The sequence below is a fragment of the Phycodurus eques genome, chromosome 3 (assembly GCF_024500275.1).
Source record: "Phycodurus eques isolate BA_2022a chromosome 3, UOR_Pequ_1.1, whole genome shotgun sequence".
NCBI lineage: Eukaryota > Metazoa > Chordata > Actinopteri > Syngnathiformes > Syngnathidae > Phycodurus > Phycodurus eques.
The window spans coordinates 8,792,501-8,807,500 of record NC_084527.1 but is presented as its reverse complement, the minus strand read 5'-3'; the positions used below and the strand labels follow the sequence as shown (position 1 = coordinate 8,807,500).

Genomic DNA, 15,000 nt, shown 5'->3' with positions numbered 1-15,000 from the left:
CCCAAACACACATTGACTAACAAGTTCAACTTAATATTCATATTCTATTCACAGCTAGTGTAAACACATTTCTAATGCCAATGTGTTAGTTTTGGAGTCATTTGGTAGTGGAGTGGTTCATGAAACTGGCATGGGACCAACTCCCACTCTTCAATCACTCAAACGACTGTGATTGAATGGCAACCAGGATGTAGTCTGCAGTCAATGCCCTGACCAGCATACGAAAAAAGATAAATGGATGGAGTAAGTTTTTAAATTATGCTTCCAAGAAAAGGGCAGAAAAGCTGACTAACACTAAACAGCATAAAGTGGTTTAAAAAAGGAGCTTCGATTTAAAAATATATTTTTTTTTAAATAAAATCATGAGGGCTGGGGAGTGTGATATGAAATGAAATGTCCCTTTAGCACCGGTCCTTGTCTATATCAGATACTGCTACTGAATCTAAGGGGTTGCCTTGATAGAACTGTGTGGCTCGACAGTTCAAGGAAGGAAGCGATAAGAGGGCTACAGTTTTTTTGTAGGGGGGTTGAATGAATTGAATTGTTCAAAATTAATTAAAAAAAAAAAAAAATGCCAAGGAGTAAGGGTAACAAAGAGACAGAAGATTCTAAACAACAGCATCACTCTGGACTTAAAATACAAACCAGTGTGTGTTGGACGTTAGAGTGGAACCTCTAGTCCAATTCCAACAACTAAAAGCTTGTGAAATTTGGACGTTAGAATTTTTTTAAATTTAAATTATTTAGTGTCATGATAATCACAGATGAACACCAGTAGCCATATGGATGAGTGAGCACTGGTGTTGCATCTGTTAATGTTGACTGCTCTAACTGGATTATTCGCTACTGTTTTTGCTCTGATACTCATTTGCTTGGCATCTGTCTGTAGCCAGTGTTGACCAACTTTTGTGAAGAGAGGAGTTTTATTTTCAATACCGCTGTGTTAACAAAAACACTTGGCAGTCATTTGAAATTCTAAGATAAACACATTTCTTTTACAGCTACCAGTGAGCCTTAATGGAGTTGACTCATCATCTTGCAAACAAGGTGGCAATTAGGCAATTGATCAAGTGAAGAGAATAGATGAACATCTAATTTCAGCAGGTTTAGACTCAAACAGTCTTGCACTGCATTTTGATTTTCTACAACTGTCTATTGTGGCGGAGGCATATGGTGTGCGGTTCCAACATGACCAAGTAGGTAGAGCGGTGCCAGAGAAAAAAGGCGTTGGGAATAGTCCTACAATCATTGTGATTTATCAGGTTGGAAACAACAGCTCTGCTTGAGCAGATTAAGTATTATGTAAGTGATATCACAGACAAATAAAATATGATTAGTTTTGTATTCTTCAAGAAAACAAACAAACAGGACATCTTTCATGTACTGCTGACAAACCTTAAAAAATAGAAGCAGGCAAAAATAAGGGTCTGATTTACAAAGATCCCACATAACGAGTGATACATTGTGTTCGCACTGTTTGTTGGCATGTCGCGGGTGATCTACTATAGGTTTGCACGTGAAAAAAATGGGTGCAAACGTAATTGCGCACAGTACAGATGCAGAAGCTCATCTACTAACCAGTGCGCCCAGGTATAAACAAAGCGGCCAAAATTTGCCACCCGGTTTTGCTCAATGGGGGAATTAAAGAGATTAATTTAGCACAGGACAATGTGACTGTGACAACACTCCAGTCACAGCACCATTTGATTGGTTACAGCAGAGTAAGCCCACCATATTTAACTTCTGTAGAGATAATTATAATTAATACAATAACAGCATCAATGTTCCCGATGAGTAACACTCAGCTAAGATTGTACAAAGATATTGATACTTGGGCATTCCTGAATTGAACCAATTATTCGGTTATCTGATTTTTTTTTTTTTTTAGATCAGATGTGGTGAAAGGCTTTTAAACAATATCAGGTGTTGGAGGTTTTATTATGCAAAATTCTCTACAATACAGTATAAACAGTAACATGGACGAGACTATCAAATAAAGACTTTAAGCAGAGGAGATGGTTTTATATATGACATTTTACCACTAGATTAGGTTTATTCAACTGGCAGTGGTATTGAATTATGTACTAGAACAGTTTAGTTATATCATTAAATATTATATATTCAGATGGAAACATTTCAAACTTGGCTTGAACAACTTGCAGCAATACATAGATATTTTGTTTCCCCGAGCTCCGTTTTGCTACGAGTATGAGGCAAGCAACATCGACAGCGTCACATACTCAAAATAAAATGACGTTTGAAATACTGCATATAAGGATAGTACATAAGTATTTAAGAACGAGAGACCACAGGGTCAGGCCACAAAAGGCAAAGTAAAAATGTCAATCTTTCACAGCATTGTATGTATGCTGGCTGAGCATGACAAAGGAGCCAATGCCCAACACCGTCTGGAGGAGACAAAAGCTCTTTCTTGGCTAATCGATAGCATCATGAAGGGTATTTAAGGCACAGATGAAAGATGTGCATTAGTCATATTTTCATTCTGTGTGCAAGTTGACTTTCTTTTATTAGAGGTGTCAAACATGGTCGGCCATCACCAATTTCTATCTCCTCAAAGGCACTGCTAATTACGCTTCATTTAACATAAAGGTGAACTGACACAAAACTCATCAGCTCACTAAATCTGCAAGCTCATAGGTAAACATCAAATGTTTCACTATTTTTGGATGCAGACACCAGAGAGCATGACAGTCCAATAAGGATTAAATTACCTTGCCTCTACACAAATATACCTCTGACAAATAAACTTAGACTGTAGACACAGTCTGCAAATACTGAGGCCCCCGCTATAGTTTGGTTTTATACGTCACAACAGAGGGTCACGCCAACATCATCTAATTATCTGATTGCAGGATGCCATGTGGCTGTGTGAAAGCTCACACAGTTGAGGCAATACCCGCTGTTGGCAATTCTGGGTAACAAGCAGCACATTGCCGTATCTTCTGATACAACTCTGCTGAGCCCATTTTACAGAATAACTGTGTTAGAGACATTCCTCTTTTGCTACTACTTTGATCTGACAAACGTTTAAAAAAAAAAAAACATACAATCATCAATCACCATGATTTTATTAATAGCAATGTCATTGATAACAAGGACAATTAGAAGACCAGACCAAGGACATTGAATATTTTGTGGATTACGAGGGTCCAATGTCGTGTGATGCACCTGGACTCCATCAGTGCATTTGGCCACATCGTTGTAAGACTGCTGGTCCAAGCAGACATCTGTTTGGGGCACAGTGGCCCACAGGTTTCGCAAGACCCATAGCAGATGGGGTTTTTCCGCTGCATCCTGAAGGTTTTGTGGGCAGGCATGGGCATAATGTGTTGTCAAACTTTTTTATAGAGCGCCGTTCGCAATTCTTTGAATCAATCTTTTTCATGCTGACAATACATTTTGTTCCAAATTTGCTAAATGTTAGATCACTGAACTGCGATTGGCTGGCAATCAGTTCAGGGTGTACCCCACCCTCTCGCCCAGAGTCAGTTGAGATAGGCGCCAGCATGTCCGCAACCTTAGTGAGGATAAGCGGTACGGACAATGGATGGATGGATAGACCGCCGAACTCAGGTTTTTGACACATTTTATTCTAAACAGTCAAGTGTAGCTGTGTTCTGTTTGTTGCCTGAAAAAGGGCTTCAGAATAACCCCCAAAGGGCAAACTAAGCCCTGCTGTAACAAGTATTTTTCTAATCTTAAAAGATTATTTTTATCTGTGACGGACCCCACTCATAAAGATAACAAATAAATAAATAAACAAATGAATCAGGTATTTAACAGTTTGGGTCATATTGTGCGTGGTATACTATGATAATCTCAACACAGAACACCACACAAAGATTATTTTCCGTCACCAATCTCGCAATCTCATGTGATCTCACAAAACCGAAGAAGAAGAAACACTTCCGTATATAAGGTGATCTTTGCTGAGCGTTTCTGAAGGTTGCCGGACCCGGGAGCCTTGTAAAATGGCCAAACGAAGACTTAATATTAAAATATTTCTTTCCGTCTGGTGAAACCACTTTTATACCAAATCTTTCCTTGTTGCAGAGTCGGGATGCTTGATTGTCTATATTCTGTTGCATGACACAATTGGAGAAATTAATAATAATTCATACCACCTATACAGCACTTTTCAGGGCATTCAAAGATGCTTAACAAATGCATGCATCATTCAATCAGTCCACACACACACACACACACACACACCCAGGTGGTGGCAAGGTACTTGTGCAGTCACAGCTGCTCAGGGGCAGTCTGACGGAAGCGTGGTTACCATTTTATGCCTACGGCCCCTCCAACCACCATCAAAAATCCAACTACTACATTCATACATTCATAGGCAATGTGGGTTCAGTCTCTTGCCCAGGAACATAACGACGACATGGAAGCGGGGGGGTGGGGTGGATAGGAACCAGCAACCCTCTGGTTTCAGGGCGTACACTTACCCTCATACGCCCAATGGTACCCTTTGTGGTGGCATTACTAAAGAACACAGAAAGACAAAGAAAAAGCAAAACAAAAAAAAACTGGTATACCACTTTTGGGGCACTTGACTTCAGAGAGGTACCACTGTATCTAGCAATGTGACAAGTGGCCGCCATATTTGTGGAATTTAAAAAAAAACAAAAAAAAAAAAACGTGGAATTAGCACTACAAACTACTCCATAACATATGGATATATACTCCAATACTCCATAACAAATTAAAACAAAAAAAAAATATTACTAAAGTAAATGCCCTATTTTACTGCCTACACTGCTATTCTCATTATTATTACTCCATTTGTGCTATTTAAGTCAAGTCTTTAGGACAAGTAACATCGTGTGAAATGTCACAGTAATTTTGACACGTAGACTTGGAGAACGACAACCCCTCAGAATTTCAGGCCATATGACCTTATTGGTGGATATTCTTAACTGAAACTTGTTCTCAGATTAACAGACAAAACCAAAGGGTTAAGGAGATATTTTGAGAAATAATGACGTCATACTGTTTTGCTCTATTCTGAAGATTTTTGACCAGATTTTCTATAGACATTTCTCATTGAAATCACTGTTTCAAAGTTGTTTGACACCGTGTATATTAATCTAATGCTGAAGTCAACAGTGGCTTCTTTACATCTTCATACAACAGAACAGACAATTCTATGTGAGTTTTTGCCAAGCACAGTGACTGAGGATGGTGCTCCCACCAGCGTGTTTTTTCCACTCATATGTCAGAGCATGTACATTCACCAGAGCATGGCACACCACTGGGAAATATGCATGCCAGTCTGTGCGTGCTTTGAGAGACCGCAAACACAAGCCACTAATTTCTACAGAGGGAATATGACTAATAACCCAGCAAAGGAGATGAAAAAAGGCCACACTTTAACATTCATGACTAAACTACATTTGCGTAGCAAAGTCTCTTCAAACAACTCTAGAAACATGTACAACCTGACAGAAACATGTCTTTTCCTGATACAGCACACTAGGTCAATGACTACATCTATTTTGACTAAAACAAACTTGTGGTGTGTTACTATTACTACTGTGGATATACCTTTAATGGACAAGGATGAAGACTATATTTTGTGACACAAAGAGAGACTAAAATAGTCCTTCCCATCAAGTCTCTAAAGACCTTCCCTCTAATCTAAATTGCTGCTAAGTACTGACTAGAACTAGGAAAAGAGATCATATTTCTCTGGTACTTGCTTCAATGCACTCCCTTAGAATTGAATTTCAGAATCATCTTTATTTGCCAAGTATGTCAAGAACACAAAAGGAATTTCTCTCCATTTGTTGACGCCGCTCTAGTACAATAGACAGTCAACTGACAGAGAATACTTTTGAAATAAAGACATAAAAAAACAGTTTCTGAGCAATAAAAGGTTTATTTAAAGTCTTCTCACCTACAAAGCACTGATTATATTTATAATTATTTGTGTTTGTATATTCCCTGTTGTGTCAGAAGTACAATAAGTTTCACCATCACTTCAACAAAAAAATTGGAAAAAATACAACTTTGGCCAGATAGATAGTCGTAACCGTAAGCATTCATCACATTTCTGTAAGACCGAAATGAACTTCTATGACACATGAATGTTTCTTAAAAGATAAAACATGAATGTTTCTTAAAAGATAAAACAAAAGATATATCTGAGCTGATGAAAATGACCATTGGACATTTTAGTGAGCAGCAAAATAGTAGAATTAACAAATACTATACATATGCCTTAAATGGATAAGGATAAAGATGACATTTCTTGACGAGTAACTAAAATAGCCCTCCACAGCAAGTCTGTAAAGATTCTCCTGATCCAAATGCTGCTGCCTGAGCACTGACTAGAACTAGGAAAAGAGATCATATTTTTCCCAGTGCTAGCTTCAATGCACTGGCTCCTGATACAATTTAGAACTGAATTTAATTTCTACTTTCACCAACCATACAACAAAAACTTTTGGCCAGATAGATGCATAACTTTATGACATACCTGTAAGACCAAAATGAACTATGGTGACACATATCTGTAAATATTTGTCAAAAAAAAAAAACCTTACTGTCAATATCCGAACTAATGAAAAAGACTATTGAATATTTTCATGAAGAACACAATAGCAGAGTTAACAAATACTGAATCCTTGGATTCAGCAACCATGTTGGCAAAATAAAGTAAATAGACTGAAGCACCTGAGCAGCAGTGTCACTATGACATCAGACCGCCAGCTCACTGACGTGTGCAGCCGCCTGAGTGGCTGATCTTTGGAGTGCTGCCGGCTTGGTGCTGTGATTGCCCTGGCATTTGTGCCTGCAGGGCGCTCCTTTGTTCTTCATATCACTCACACCAGCCACTCTCCCAGTTTCTCATCACTTTTTAAATGCGCTCATCTATCGGCTCACTCCCTGAGTCTGCAGACGATATGAGAGTGTGATGAGATCCCTGCTTGTACTTCTGTGTCACTACTCTGGGAGCAAATGAGTGGACACAGGCAGCAGTTGTCAATGCAGCGGCCAGATATCGGCTGGATACTAATGAGGCATTTGGCATATATTGAATATGCCGATTATTCGAATAAATAGCGTAACAGAGGTCAATAGGCAATTACCTGGAGCTAATTTGATACGAATGTTAAATATGAAATATCATGAGCATTGTTGATGTCTGAAAAACACAATATTTCTAGTTAAATGTCAATTCATAATAACATGGAAGCAAAACCAAACTACTTCTTATGTGTATCAGTGTCACAAAATACCACATTCGCTGACAAACGTTTCAAGGGCACCTCCAAAGTCGAACATAATCTGTTGCATGACGCAGGTTCTTGTAGGAAATAAAGTGAATATTTTGTTGCAGGCTCAAACTGTCGCCGTCATAAAACCATTAACTGTACAGGAAATTATGTAATTAACATTTTAATAATCCTAACTGTCATACAAGTGTAAAGAGAACTGCATGATACAACTAAATAAAAGTAAAATAAACTAAAAAAAGAGGGAACAAGATGGTGTTTGTATACTTTTAACTAACGGTGTCTTGTAGGCACTGCTGAAATTAAAAATGTTGTAATATTTAACTCCTATTATGTATATTGACCAGTTTGTATCTCAGGTTTTTGACATTTCTGGTTCTATGATTGTCATCACCCTTTTCCTCTCTGCCATTAAAACCAAAACAAAACAATCAAAGAAAAAGAAAAATATCTTTGTGAAGTTAATCCATTTGATGCTCATTGAGCCCACACACGATGATGCTTTGAACTGAAGGTTTTGTTTGACTTTTTGAGGCAAATTTCACTTAAAAATGTTGGTGGAACCCCAAATTGTACTGCGATTACATTCTATTAAAATGTGTCATCTTGGGATAATTTTCTTGGCTAAATTGCAATCAAACTTGCAATCAATGTGTATCAATGCATGTTGAGTACATATGGATTTCCATTTAAAACAGAAACGCAACGTCACCTGTGATGGCTGACTTGCAGCTCCCCGAGAAGCTGATTCTTGAACCACTGGTCAAAGTCCACGTTGTCAAACAACTCGAAGGCAGCCAGTCCGACTGCATTGTACACTGCAGATAATCACAGAAAAAGCCATAAAAGCAAAGTCAACAAATGCACTTTCTAAATGCACCCATCCTAAAGGAAACTAGCCAGAAAAAAACTCATATTTTATCGCATTCTGTAATTAAGTATGAGATTTAATGTACTGCATGTAGATTTATTTGACTAAAAAATAAGCTCTCAGGTGCAACAGAACAGCAATTCCAGTATTCAAATGAGTTGAAGTAGCTGCCCTTCAACTGCTAAAGGCAAGCAATGTCAACACGAAACTAAATCAAGGCAATTTGGCAGTAGTACACTGCTGGCAAGAGCACCAACATGGAACCAACACAGAATCTGAAAATAGTATAGCAGTAAACCAACCCAGAGAAAACAGCAATAAGAAATAGGAAAATCATTAATGGAATGGCAAGATATGCTTCCTGTCACTTAATACTTGGACATTATTTGGTTCAACATGTTACGGCACAATACAGCCTTTATGGGTTAAAGTACGGTGGCCAACAGGGGCAAACGCACTGCAAACTGCCAAAAGCTCCAAACACAGGAATGATGCAAACATAAAAACATAAAACAAATGCAACAAATGCTGCATTTTACGTTTTAATCACAGAAAAGCAGAAGCAAAAACTTATGAACCACAAAACAAAAATGCTGCAAACATAAAAAACACCCAAACTGAAAACTGCAAAACAGAAATGTTGCAAGTTCCCGCCACCAAACTGTAAGTCCAGCGGCCGTGAGCCCACTTGGGGGCACAATGAACCCATCCTGTCCTGTGAGAGCAAACCCTCTTGAAAGACACACAGCTCTACACTACTAACTTTTGCACTAGTAGCATCGGTGCAGCAGTGGGTCAGTCACACCTGCAAATGATTTGGTGGCACTATTTTTTGAGGAGGAACAGCATGACCATGGCATATCATAGTTTCGTATGAAGTAAATATTAACAGAGACCGAGACAGGATATTTGCAAAATAATTTACTGTGAACAAGAAGTTTGGCCGCAACAAGCAGTAGCAGACAAAACGTCAAATAAATACAAAAAACTTACTTTTATTTTGTTTTATTTATTGAGGGCTCATAACCCTCTTCCCATGTAAAAATCAGCCAATCATATTGCAGCGGGCTGCTTTTAACTAACAATGATTGAGACTGCGTCAGAGCGCTTGCTTGCTCTCTCTTTCTCCCTCTCGTGCAGGAGGAAAAGAGTGCAGTGAAAAAAAAGCCGACTTTCAAACATGCACTCACGCTAATGCGACAAGATGAAATTTTTAATCGCACAGGCTGAAAAAAAGCATTAGATCACGGTATGTGAGATTCCCAGAAAAATAAAAGTTGCCGAACTTCAAAATACTGTAAAAGATTAAAAAGCTATAAAGTAAACCATATGTTTTCATTCTGTTCTTTAAAGGTTCGCCAACTTTTTTTTCTGGGAATCCCACTCACGCCTTGTGAAATCAAGCAGTACATTAAGCATATAGAATAGTAGTGCAGTGCAGTGAAGTAGGTGACTGCAGGGCCTCTGCTATTGTTGGAGCAAGACGCCAGGATAATGTCCTCGAAAGTGGATGGCAGCAGGACTGTGGCATTTTTTCCACATGCCTCTAAAAAAGGAGCTTGAGCAGCTCCATAACTCTTGGTCACATTTGCTCTCATTCATCCTGACTACCAGATGCGCAAGCACAAAGAGACAGACAAGACAGATGGGCTGAAGGTGCTGAAGCATCAGCTTGGACTGCTATCAATCAAACACTGCCAGTGGTTGAGTATTCCGTACAGGTAAAGGGAACGGTCAGGAAAGTCGGAAACTGCTAATGGCGTATTCGGCTTTGGTCAACTAACTTCTAAGCAATTAAAAAGATTAAAGATGCAGTAAATTGACATCTAACTCTTTGGTGGGAAGTAAATTTTTGGGTCTTTTCATGTTGACATGTTTATAAGTATCTGTCTTTTCAGTTAAAAAAAATATGGCCCCTTTCACACTGCCTGTTAAAGCTAGCCTTTTTGCAACTTTTTCAATGTCACTGTTCTATAGTGGCACCAACATAAAATAGAGGTAAAAAAAACGAAATTTGTATATAACAGGATTTGCAGTAGCTGATAGGGGAAAAAAATAAATAAATTGGAGCTGGAAATATGATTTCCGTTTATACTTTATTTGTTCCCCTTTGCTTATACAGTAGAAAAAGCAAATAGCGAATTTCAAAACAAGTTTTGCTTTTAGTTTTTTCTTCCTTTCTGGGATTTTCTTTATATTTACTTTTTTTCCCCAGAGCATTAAATTCCATCAATTTCCACAGAAATATATATATATTTTTTTTTGTACAGATTAGAAAGTAAGTGCTTCATCTTGTAAACATCTTTCCTATTTCAACATGTACTGTATGTAAACACAGTCACCCAACAAAAATTAACACCTTATATGTTAACAATGTAACGTAATAAAATAAGCTGTAAAACTGCATGGCTTGTCCGGTCCATATCTAAGAGTAAGATTAACGCCACACCCCCTCCTGCTCTCTCATAGTCTTTTCTCATGTTGAGTTGATCAGGTGAGGCCAACCAAAATATTTGCAGCTTGGAATCACATACAGTCCCTCTAGGTCCAAAGTTTCCAAATATTCGATGAAAACACTGCTTTTGCAACATGAAAGTTCACCATGTCGTTTGCTATGTTCAAGAGTGATTGATTCCTTAGGCTACGTTCACACTAGGTCAGTTCTGATTTTTTTGCCCAATCTGACATGTTTGAATTTTTCATGTCAATGTCAACAGTACAATTATGATTTTTTTCAAATCCAACTCAGGCCTTTTTCGTATGTGGACATAAATCGTATCCGAAACGACTGCAGACTGAACGCAAAGGTTGCGCTCATTCAACCTATATGTCATGAAAAGGTGAAAACCGTCACAATTGTTCCACAGACAGACACGAAAAAGCAGAAAACAGTCAGTGGCAAAAATATGTTTTAGAACAGATAAATATATCTGTGGACTGGTCAGTTCAAGCACAAAATCGTTGAATTTGCCACAAATGCGTCAGGGCCAAATTACTTCTTCTGTAAACACACCTGCACCTCGTGTTTGATGCTGTCACTTCACGGACAGATTCCGTTCATAGCACAGTTCGCATTTATTTTTGTAATTGGAACGCTCACATAAAAATATTGGCTTTAACAAAAAAAAAATCAGAACTGAGCATCATGGCCTTCAGTGTGAACGTAGCCTTAGATGCCGTCCTTCACACATAGGCATCAGACTTGAACCCATTTGAATTCTGTTGCTAACTAATCCAACAGCATCTACTGAGGTGCCTGGGCAGTAAGAAAGATGATCTTACTTTACATTCAGACTGTGACTTTAACGATCCTAAGCTTGCTGTTTCTTTACTTTTTCTGTAATAGTCTGTTTTTATTTTGTTTTAAACCCCAGTTACCCACTTGACATAAATGTTAATGTACTGGTAATAAAGGTTTCCTCGCAAATAGATGCCTCCTCATATCCATCTATTCTTAATAGCGCTTATCCTGTTCAGGGTCGCAGGAGCTTATCCCAGCTGACTTCGGGCGAAAGGCAGACCACATCCTGAACTGGTCGCCAGCCAGTCACAGGTCACGTGTAGACACGGACCACCATTCGCACTCACATTCACACCGTCACTGAGTGGGAACTGAACCCACGCTGCCCGCACCAAAGTCAGGCAAATATACTACAACACCATCAGTGACTTGCCTCCTCATATCTCCAGTTAAATAAACATCCCAGGCAACAATTTTCTGACATACGATATATGACACAGTATGCTGTGTTCCTGTGGCAAAGTATAAAAGATACTAGATAATGCTATTTTGTGGGATCCCCATGTACAAGGGGCTAAGCCATTTTGAAGGGCTTATGGATACTGTATATTTAGTCCAATATAAAATACTGTCAGGATACTGTCAGATCCTATTAATAGTGCTGTTAAAATAATCATGATTTACTCATCATACATTTTCCTGGCACTCACAATTGTAATTATCTGCAGCAGTGCCCACAGTGGACAGCTTCATTATCAAGTTGTGGTTTTATTAAGACTGCCAGGAGATGACTGATATCTCAGTAGGAAATGCTTTAGGAGAAGCATCCAACCGGGAGGCAATTTGATTCACTTTTGGATGCTGTTAAATCATCCTAAACCGCAGTGCTGACCTTCCGCAGAAGTACAAACACTGTGATGATGAAGACAGAAGAGGTTTGACTCACCTGCGTCCTTCATTAGCAACTGAACAGGATCTTCCACATTGGTTGGGCCTGCAACAAAACATACATTTTCCTTTGTGAGAGACCGACAGTGCACCCCAGCTATTATTTTAGATGGGTTTTACAATACGTTTTGCTATTTGTACGGATTCCACTGGGTTTTATGTCATGTTCAGTCCTAGTTTGGTCAAACTATTGAAGGTCAAAGCAGAGATGGGTCCTGCTACCCTAGCCGTACTCCCCCGCTGACGGTCAATCACAAATCTAACATGGCTGCTGTTAGATCAGTAATTGGAGAAGTGAGCCGGGGTTAAGAGCTGAACAAGCGTGTGTAGACGGAACCTCCATCTACAAACAAAACAACCTTCTATCTTTTGTGGTTTGGTTGAACAGACAATGTTATTTTGGCGTTTTCAATTAAAGATACTCTACAATACAGTGAATAAATTTGGCTTTGCCTTGTCATAAAATTGCGAATTGGTGATGTTTTTTCATCCGCAAAAAAAGAGGTTGTGAGAGATGCTAGAGATACGAACAAAATCAGTGATCCAGATTCACTTGTGAATCCCCATGAAAAAACAAATACCGAATCAGATTTTTCGTATTCGAATCAAAAGGAGTAAAAAAATTAAACACTTCTGACTTTAATCTGACCAGCGCTGAAAATGCTGCCAGCGTACTCTCTTACCAGTTCAATAGATAATAATCAAATTGGATTTTTCATTGGTTGGGCTACTATTTTGGAATAGTACAAGGAATAATGATTGCGTATGATTAACTATTGTGATTTGCTAATCAATCGTTACTGTCAATACAAATATTTTATGGAATTTTCCGTTGGATGTCCGACCATTAGCGAATGCCAAACTGCAAATTTGCAGGGGTCCACTGTACTCACGCACACATTCTTATGCAAACTCATTATCCCCTTTGTTACAGGTGTGAACACAGTAACTGGACTCAGTTACATCTGGTGACAAATGAATTAGGATATAAATGGGATCCAGTATTGCTATGACAGACTTGTTGGCTATATACTGTACGTAAATTAAAAGTAATTTTTAATTGATCACGTGTGTACATTAGGGCTGGGCGATTATGGAAAAAGTAATTATCACAATTATTTTGATTAATATTGAAATCACGATTAGTAAACACGATTATGCAATAATTTTTAAACTTTATATTTATTTAACTACCAAAACACAATTTTCAATATAACTTAATAGAACAACCAGAAAATAAATGAATGACAAGTAAAATAATAATATATTAAAAAATAGAAAACAAAAATAAATCCAGCCATGGCTAAAAACATTGGCACACCAGGGGTGACTGTATTGTCTATTAAATATATTTGTTAAAAAGAAAACATCCTCTCAATATTCTGGCATTTAGCAAATATAATTATGTTGGTAATCCTAATTAACCTAAAGCAGGAACATTTTAGTCTGATTTCATGTCAGACAGTCAGTTTGTGTCTTTGTTTACAAAGCCAGTACTGTATCTACCTGTTCCTGCTGTACTTGCCTTGACCTCTTGGAGGCTGTGTGGTGCGATGCATGCATGGAGCTTGCGTATTACAATAAGTTAAAAAAACAAGTACACGAAGTCGCAATAAAACTTTATTAAACTAGTTTTTCACAGATTAGGAATAATATATGCCTGTGGGTACTATTATATTGCCTGCTTGAATGTGTTACTATGGCTTTTGTGTGTAAATAAGTTATTTGAAGGTAAATCTCTCCCGTGATCTAATGCTAATGTTAGCTAGCCCGTCAAGAGGGTTTTCCATTGATTGATAGCATAACCTGGTGATTTCTAAAATGATGTGTGTCTTGTGTTTAAATATTCAATGTGAGTAATGTTTTAGTTTAGTTTTACAGTAATTCCAACTAGGGTGTCAATAAACAGCTTAAAGCACGCTCAGGGAGGGCAGAAGAGCATGCGTCACACGCTTTAAGCAACAAACGGTGTGTTCTGCGTTTACGTTTTTTTTAGTTTATCTTCGATTATAACATTTTTATGATCATGAGAGGCCAAAATCGAAATCACGATTAAATTTCAATTAATCGCCCAGACTTAGACGTGTTGGCAATTATGAAGTTAGGAAAAGGAAGACATTGGAACCTAACTGCCTCATAAAGGAAGCTATACAAAATGATGTTTAACTTATATACCTACTGCATAACTTAACTAATTTGTAAAGTGCACAACCTCACATATGTCAAGGTGTGGTGCAGTCGAGATGACCATCACAGCACACCACACACACACACACACACGATATGTGTCGCAGTACCAAGACTGACTTGTTAGAAGCAGCATGGTGCTACAGGGTCTCAAGAGTAACAAAAACACGAAGAAGAAAGAGAAGCAACAGAAAAAAGAAGCTAGGCTAACAGTTAGCTTATAGCTACATCGCAGTATCAAACTCTTCTCCTTGTTTATTTTAGTGTGGTGAATGACTCAGTTGAACTTTGTGTTGACCATAAACTTTGTGATCGGAAATATTAAACAGGTTTAACATTTATGATTGTCAGTCCCAAGTGTTTTCTGAGCAGATTGGGGAGGGAGAAAAAAAAACACTACGACTTAACGCACCCCAAACTACAGGATAATCACTCAGAATAATCTTGTGTAGGCCCCTTTAATTTTGGTGATTTTTCTCAGACTGACT

The 15,000-nt window shown here is 38.2% G+C and overlaps 1 protein-coding gene across 3 annotated transcripts in view; it reads right to left on the bottom strand.

Annotated features, from left to right (window-relative positions):
- The window catches only part of ipo11 (importin 11), a 112,335-nt gene that overhangs the window by 62,526 nt on the left and 34,809 nt on the right, over positions 1-15,000 (bottom strand). For all 3 annotated transcript variants that reach the window (XM_061671921.1, XM_061671922.1, XM_061671923.1), the window contains exons 14-15: positions 12,324-12,371; positions 7,978-8,083 (exon numbers count right to left, since the gene is read on the bottom strand). In XM_061671921.1, the coding sequence (XP_061527905.1) occupies positions 7,978-8,083; positions 12,324-12,371 (154 nt within the window). The remainder of the gene's footprint in view (positions 1-7,977; positions 8,084-12,323; positions 12,372-15,000) is intronic.